The sequence below is a fragment of the Hyalella azteca genome, unplaced genomic scaffold (assembly GCF_000764305.2).
Source record: "Hyalella azteca isolate HAZT.00-mixed unplaced genomic scaffold, Hazt_2.0.2 contig10402, whole genome shotgun sequence".
NCBI lineage: Eukaryota > Metazoa > Arthropoda > Malacostraca > Amphipoda > Hyalellidae > Hyalella > Hyalella azteca.
In genome coordinates, this window is record NW_025940444.1 from 4,124 (window position 1) to 12,550 (window position 8,427).

General features: G+C 34.6%; 1 protein-coding gene across 3 annotated transcripts; it reads right to left on the reverse strand.

Moving 5' to 3' along the window:
- Positions 1–1,354: 1,354 nt before the first annotated feature.
- Positions 1,355–8,191, reverse strand: LOC108675429 (transcriptional repressor CTCF). 3 transcript variants are annotated; one of them, XM_018163440.2, is made up of 6 exons: positions 7,718–8,191; positions 7,309–7,666; positions 6,877–7,025; positions 5,930–6,202; positions 3,444–3,596; positions 1,355–2,778 (listed from the first exon to the last, which is right to left on the reverse strand). In XM_018163440.2, exons 1-6 carry the CDS (start codon positions 8,117–8,119, stop codon positions 1,420–1,422), a joined length of 2,694 nt encoding a protein of 897 aa, XP_018018929.1. In that variant the 5' UTR covers positions 8,120–8,191; the 3' UTR covers positions 1,355–1,419. The 3 variants fall into 3 exon arrangements, with proteins under 3 accessions (XP_018018929.1, XP_018018928.1, XP_018018927.1); XM_018163439.2 differs by having other exon boundaries at positions 1,355–2,775; positions 7,309–8,191; XM_018163438.2 differs by having other exon boundaries at positions 7,309–8,191.
- Positions 8,192–8,427: the final 236 nt, after the last annotated feature.

Consider the following 8,427-nt stretch of genomic DNA (forward strand, 5'->3'; position numbering starts at 1 on the left):
CTCACACAAGACACAATTTATCGAGAAAATCAATCAATTACAAACACAAAACACTATTTATTAAAAAGTCAATCAATTACACAAAACACTATTAAGAAAGCCAATCAACTACAAACACAAAAAACTAATTTTATAAATAATGTCAATCAATTGCTTACACAAAACACTATTACGAAAGTCAATCAATTATTCACACTAAACACTATTTATTAAGAAAGCCAATCAATTACACTAAACACTATTTATTACAAAAGTCAATCAATTACACTAAACACTATTACAAAAGTCAATCAATTACACTAAACACTATTTATTACAAAAGTCAATCAATTACACTAAACACTATTTATTACAAAAGTCAATCAATTATACTAAATACTATTTATTAAGAAAGTCAATCAATTACTCACACTAAACACTATTTATTAAGAAAGTCAATCAATTACACTAAACACTATTTATTACAAAAGTCAATCAATTACTCACACAAAACACTATTAAGTGAGGTAGTTTAGCACTAACACAAGCACTATCTTGGAGTAATTAGTAAGCAACAGTCAGAATATTAATCGAGCATAAATATTAAATAATTTTATAAATACCACAACTACACACAATTATCATGACAGTTTTTAAATAACGAACGTATAATGATACATCAGGATAACTAAATATAACACTAATTAATTATTTTCTTAATCACTAAAATTATGAAATATGTATGCAATAAATCATACCTGGAAATAATTGTTACAATAACATTAATTACATACATTGAATAATCAATTGCAGAACATCTAATTCGAAAGGGAAGATTATTCGTAAACAATAGGAATGCTGAAGGAAGTAATGCAAAGAAAGATCTAAATTAAGTTATAAATATACTTAATATACTTATTAATGTATAAATATACTTAATAACAAACACAAACTCAGGGTTTCAGCAGCAGCAGATTATTACATGAAAATTACATTATTAACCACTAAGTCTTTATTCCCTCAACACAGAAGATTCACCGAAGTCTGAGACACAACACACTCTTTATATGTGAATAAAATATTTGAAAAAATCTATTGCCAAAACTGATTTTTTTTAACTTTGATATTCAATCACAATTTTTGCATAGTTCGGGTATGTTCACTAGTAAACCGATACCGAGACAGGGAAGATATATTCATCAGAATCGACACTCACCAATTGGTCTCTTGTTACGTTCTTTTTAGCGCATTTTCTCATTTATGGAAAAAATGCTATTGTGCTTGCCATGTCCGTCTGTCTGTCCGTCCGTCCGTCTGTCCGTGACCTCAAGTTTTCGTCGACGAGAAAATGCGCTCTCTGTCACTCACTGCAGTGAGTACTGAGTTATATTTTTTGTGTACTCCTTTGTGAATAAAGAATAAAGAAACCAACCTCAACATTCAAGCTTGCTCAGACTCAGTAGTGGCAGCTTCCTCTGCTGGATGCTTAGTAACAATATTGCGATCAAGATTACATTGTGTGACGGAAGAATTTCCACTCCGAGAGCGATTAGGTGTTTTCTTTGCTGAATGTTTATATTTAATATGCTGTTTCAGAGATACTTCTTTGAGGGAAGAAAATTCGCACTCGGAACACTTTAAAGGTTCCTTAGGCGTATGCCTAGCGAGAATGTGACGCTTCAGCTTACTTTTAGATACGAAAGCATATGTGCACTCGGTGCACTGGAAATTTCTTACAGAAGAATGTTTACCCAGCATATGTGATTTTAGTATATATCCCTTGATACAACTGTACTCACACTTTGGGCATTTAAAAGGTTTCTCAGATGTATGTCTAGAAAGAATGTGCATCTTTAATTGGTATTTTATAGAGGCAGAATAATCACATAGAGAACAGCGAAAAGGTTGTTCAGTGGAATGCTTGGCAAGAATATGTGTACGTAAAACAAACCCTCTTACACAAGCATATTCACAATGAGGACATTTAAAAGGCTTTTCTAAAGTATGCATTGCAAGCTTATGTAGCCTGAGCCGGTCCTGCGTAGTGCAACTGTACGTACACTGAGCACATTTAAAGGGCCTCTCTGAAGAATGTCTAACAGCAATATGTTTGTTTAGAGCAAACTCTGTTAAGCAGCCGTAACTACAATGAGGACAGTGAAATGGTGTCTCTCCTCCATGTGCAGAAATAATATGTCCATCGAGAGCTCGCTTATTAATACCAGCATATTCACACTCGGAACAGCGAAAATTTCTTTCTGTTGAATGCTTATAACGCATGTGCTGTTTAATGCATTCGGGTCTAAAGGAAGTAAATTCGCACTCAGGGCAACGTAGAGGTTCTTGCAGCGAGTGTTTAGCAGCGATATGTCGAGATAAGCTTCCTCGTGAAACACATCTATATGTGCACTGGGAACAATGTATAGGCTTCTCCTTTGAATGTTTAGAAAGGACATGCAGATCGAGCTTAGTTTTTCTAACGCAGGCATAATCACATTGAGAACATTTGAAGGGTTTCTCTGACGAATGTTGTAAACGAATATGTCGGGTTAGAATTGTCTGTATAGTACAAGCATAACTACACTCGGGACACTTAAATGGTCTCTCTGATGTATGTTTATACAGAATATGATGCCTAATAGAATCTTTCTTTGTGCACACATAATCACAATCATTGCAGTAGTATTTCTTCTCACTACGTCGATTACGTTTCTTGTAGGGTCGCTTCTTGGGCCTTGATGGTGCAAGCTTATCTCCACTGATAGCAGCTGCTGTAGACAACACACCACCGCTGGACTGCTGCCATGCAAAAAATTTATTTAAGTATTTCAATACTTACAAATAAAAATAATTGGTACAAAATTTTGTACTCATAGTCACTTTGTGAATGTGAGCTCAAATTGTAATCAGAAAATATCAATCATATTCCATTCCAGCATTGTTTGGCCTATCAAAAGAAGTACCGGCGTTAAAGAATTTATGAATCGCAGTACAATCAAAATTTTTCATGCTGTGTGTGGAAAATAAAACCAAAGAATATACGAACATTTACAGGCCACACCAAACCAATTTTTCAATGCTGACCAATAACTTTCAGCGACTATTAATAACATGTTATTAACAGTCACTGATATCATATAATTTAAAGGTCGGTAGGAATATTTTATTTCGGTAGGAATTCAATTAAAGGTCCGTAGGAAATAGAATTGAAATTAAAATTAAATTAAAAAAATTACAATTAATTGAATAGAAATTAAAAACATTTCTAAAGGAAAATATAACATACCTGCTTTTGCCAAAGAATTTATCAATGGCACTACAATGAAATTTTTTCATGCTGTGTGTGGAAAATAAAACCAAAGAAAATATGAACATTTACAGGCCACACCAAACCAATTTTTCAGAGCCAACAATACTACATTATTAACATTTACCAAAAATTCCTACAGGAAAATTCAACATACCTGCTTTTCATTTACATCACTTGTGGTTATAGAGCCTTGGTCTTCGTTGTGGGCATCAGAGGCCTCGGTCTGAAGCTCAGATTGAGGTGACACGCAGGATGAGGGAGACGGTTGACCACCACAACTTGGGCTGGGAAGTTCTTGCGGACAATCCTGTCAATACAGTAATATTTGATAAAGATAAGGTTCATTAAAATGTAATTATAAAATTAAATCCTTTTAATGATAAGGTTCATTAAAATGTAATTACAAAATTAAATCCTTTTAATGATAAGGTTCATTAAAATGTAATTACAAAATTGAATCATTTTAAAGATAAGGTTCATTAAAATGTAATTAAAAAATTAAACCATTTTAAAGATAAGGTTCATTAAAATGTAATTATAAAATTAAATCCTTTTAATGATAAGGTTTATTAAAATGTTAGGTGGTTTCATAACTTCAAATTGGTGCCTTTTGATAAATATATCCGGCTTTTGAGACAGACATGATTGATAGCAAACACTAAACTTGTTTCTTTGGTTTATAAATGGTTTCTGACGATTGATGCTCTTCAGGTCAAGGCATGAAACTATGATTCACGATCTACAGTAACAATTTATTTAAATTACTTTATGTAGACATTAAAGTATAAAGCAATTGTGTGACATAAGCAAACTTTTTGTTGCTGCACAACACTCAAGAACAATTATAGCTCAATCATTAATTCAAGAGATAGGTAACTCTAGTATACACTGCTAAAACATCATGCCCAGCACAAAGTTCCGGAAAACAATTTTTACGACTCAACCAAAATTATAACAGAAAATTTGCACTACGGTACCACTTCTCCCTTAATTACCCCTGCACAAGTTGCACAAGAAACTGACACATTTTGATACAAAGCAGCATTGAAACAACAGTTACCTTCAAGTAAAAGTCAGTTAAGGAATAACCATGCTTGTTACCAGCGTTAACTTACACATGCCATTGTGAACTGCGCCATGACACATCCTAAACCTAGCCTGTCAGCTTGTTTAGTCCTAAGACTTATGGTATCATACATAATTTGGGAAACACTATTAGCATACCCTAAAATGGGGTAACTTAGACTCCCGGGGTAACTTAGACCACTATTAGTTTTTTTAACAAAAACCCCCAAAACTCAAAAACTATTTGACATAGAAAAATTTTGTTAATGGGCATTAAAGGCCCAATACTGAGGCTACGTAAAACAATAAAGATAAAAAATTATGCATATCTAATAGGTTAAAAAATGAAAAATGTGACCCACAAAAAAGGGCTATCATTTAAAGCCTGTCAGAACCCGCTCCAATTTTTTCATTTTTTGTTGAAATAACTCCAGGATTTGGTGCATTGTAGTAAAACTCTTCTAGTTACATATGCAAATGACAAATTTGAGGAAAGTGTCATAGTTTGCAAATGAGGGGCGCCACGCCTGAATGGGGGAACTTAGACCACCTAATGTCAGCCGTGATGGGGTAAAATAGACCGGCTTGGAAATTTAAAATTACCGTATGTAACATATTTCATGTTTGATACACCTATTAATGTTTTATCTTTATGTTTCAGACTCTACAGAGTCATATATGGTAATTTTAACTTAATTTCCAAGCCGGTCAATGTTACCCCTTCACGGCTGTCATTAGGTGGTCTAAGTTCCCCCATTCGGGGGCGGTGCCTCCCATTTGCAAACTATGGCACTTTCCTCAAATTTGTCATTTGCATATGTAACTATTGCATATGTAACTAGAAGAGTTTTACTACAATGCACCAAAACCTGGAGTTATTTGAAGTTATTTTACCAAAAAATATAATTGATTTTACCACCCAGTCTAAGATACCCCCAAGAGCTGGGGTAACAAAGACCATCACTTTTTTTGAAATTACATAAAAACTATGAGCGGCAGGAGCCGGCGATTTACGGTGAGTGAACCTAGATTATAGACCTGTATTTTGCATGATTCAATTCAAGTTTAATTTAGCCAGTAAAAAAATGGCATCATTTAAAAAAAAGTAGTCTAAGTTACCCCATTTTATGGTATCTTTAGAAATTAGGCTCTGTTTTGGGGTTTTACACTTACAGGGAATGTCATGTAAGAGGTACCTTGGGCTTTTCATTGAATATATTCGATAAATCCTGCAACCATGAGACAAAAAATCTTTTACACCTGATCAGGTTTAAATAACTAGATTCGTTTTTTACCCTAAACAAGCCCGGAGTTTTCCTCCCATGAACCAGAACAAGAGCTTTGCCCTATATCTTGTTATTCACATTCTCCCCTCCCAAATTATATATACCCGCTAATTAACATTTGTAATCCCGGTACTCTCTAATCAAACCTGCCGAGTTCTTTAATGCTTAAGAAAATGAATGCATCTATAATACAGGATGATCAACAATTGATCAGAATAAACAAAAATATACCTAAAATAATATTATCCCTACATATTTAGTTTGCATAAAAGCTAAATAACAAACCTACCTCTTTATCCATTTCTTCAGCCTCAAGAGAAGACTCTTGAGGGTCTGGCTGGGCATCATGGGCTTCAAATTGAGGTCTGGTCTGGCACGGCAGATCAGATGAAGGAGGTGGGGTCTGATGGTCAACTTGAGGTCTGGTCTGGCACGGCACATCAGATGAAGGAGGTGGGGTCTGCTGGTCAACTTGAGGTCTGGTCTGGCATGGCACATCAGATGAAGGTGGTGGGGTCTGCTGGCCATCACCACAAATGTCAGGAAGTTCCTCTGAATCGTCCTTACAAAACAGAAACATTTTTCATTTCAATAACAAATCATTATACTTTGAAGTGGCACATTATTGTGTTACAAGAAATAATGAAATTTATTGAATATTATATAGGATGCTTGCAATATTGAATATAGCAACAAGTTTTTGCATGAAAATCAGCCTTACAAAACAGAAACAGTTTCATTTCAATAACAAATAACTATACATTGAAGTTTCACATTATTATGTTACTAGCAATACTGAAATTTATTGGATATTAACAAGGATTTGCAATATTGAATATAGCAACAAATTTTTGCATGAAAAAATAAAATAAAATTTCCGCTATTTTCTTATCCTCGAAAATCATTAAAGCCTGATGCACTCATTTTATAGGCAAAGTTTTTCATTTCATTCCAAATAGATATAGTGCATTTCTCACACTGTTAGAAAAATTACTGTTAACGATATTACCAGCGTTTCAGTGGCCGGTCGGCACGTGAAAAGAAACACTGAGTTGCTGTTTTTATTCTAATTAAACACTAGAAATCCATAAAAAATCTGATAAAAATGGCAAAACAGTTTATTTTCACGGTGCGACCGGCCACTAGAATGCCAGTGGGACCGTTTTTTCAAACAGTGCAGGTGCAAAAGTTTTATAGGATTACTTAATAACTGGTGTTAATGGCAGGCTTACTCACCAACTGAAAGTCATCTTCAAACATGGGACATTCATCGTCAAACATTGGTTCATCAAACAAAACTCTTTCTTCAATCTCAAACTTGAGTTCCTCTTTGATGTGTTCAACTGGAAAATTGAAGTCTGGGCATGGAACACCAGCTTCAATAACTGCACAGAGAAATATTGAACCATACATTAAGCAGTAATACATTATGCTATTCATTTATCCAGTGGTATTATACAAATGTACCCCAATAAGCAAATGAGAACAGGATAGAATAGTAATGGCATCTGTGTCAAATAAATCTCCTTCTCTGGATTAATTTACTGTATTGAAATGGCAAAAGAAATTAAATAAACAATTTGCTAGTCTCTACACACCTAAATATTTATGCTGAAAACACTATACAATAAATCATGAAAATTGAGAGCAAGTTGGCATTTGGCTCACCTTCAGACTTCACTCTGACAGCACCAGCAGATGAATTAGTGAGGTTTTGCTCTGCAGACACTTGAGAAAGATTTTGCTCCACTGACACTTGAGAAAGATTTTGCTCCACAGACACTTGAGAAAGATTTTGCTCCACAGACACTTGAGAAAGATTTTGCTCCACAGACACTTGAGAAAGGTTTTGCTCCACTGACACTTGAGAAAGATTTTTCCTAGCAGACACTCGAGAAAGATTTTTCCTAGCAGACACTCGAGAAAGATTTTTCTTAGCAGACACTTGAGGAAGATTTTTCTTAGCAGACACCTGAGAAAGATTTTTCTTAGCAGACACTTGAGGAAGATTTTTCTTAGCAGACACCTGAGAAAGATTTTTCTTAGCAGACACTTGAAGATTTTTCTTAGCAGAAACCTGAGGAAGATTTTTCTTAGCAGACACTTGAGGAAGATTTTTCTTAGCAGACACTTGGGACAAATTCTGCTTAGCAGACACTTGAGAGAAGCTAGGTCCAGCAGATGAAACAGTTAAACTCCCTCTGGTAGACACTCGAGTGAGGCTTCCCTTAGCAGACCCTTTAGTTACACTTTTGTCAGTAGATGCTCTAGTGGAGATTTGACGGAAACTCCGCTCAGCAGATGCTTTAGCTTGAATTCTCTTTTTAGACAATTGAGTGAGACTTTGCTTGGACATTTTAGCAAGGTTTTGCGTGGATGACTTTTGAGCAAGATGGGGTTCATCACACCAGCCTCTACTAATGTCAGCTTCAGTGAGTTTATGCAAAAGAACAACACATTTTAAAATATTACAAGCCATGATTAAATATTATAGAAAATTAATTCTGTCCTCTGACTAGCAATTGAAGTGGATGAAGTTAAAAAGTTGTCCCTGTAACAAAAGGAAACATTATTGACATTACATGGTAACTAATTATAGATTTCAAATTCATCAGAATGTTTTATTGAAAAATAAATTATAAAATTATTTACCTGGATAGGTAGCTGCCTAAGAAAATTTACTGACCAAGGAGGTTTTGAAGATCTTTGCCAGCCAAATAAAAAAATATAATTAGTGGCCAACAAAAACAAAGTTGATGCTGTAGGCATGAAGTTATTGCTCTTTTT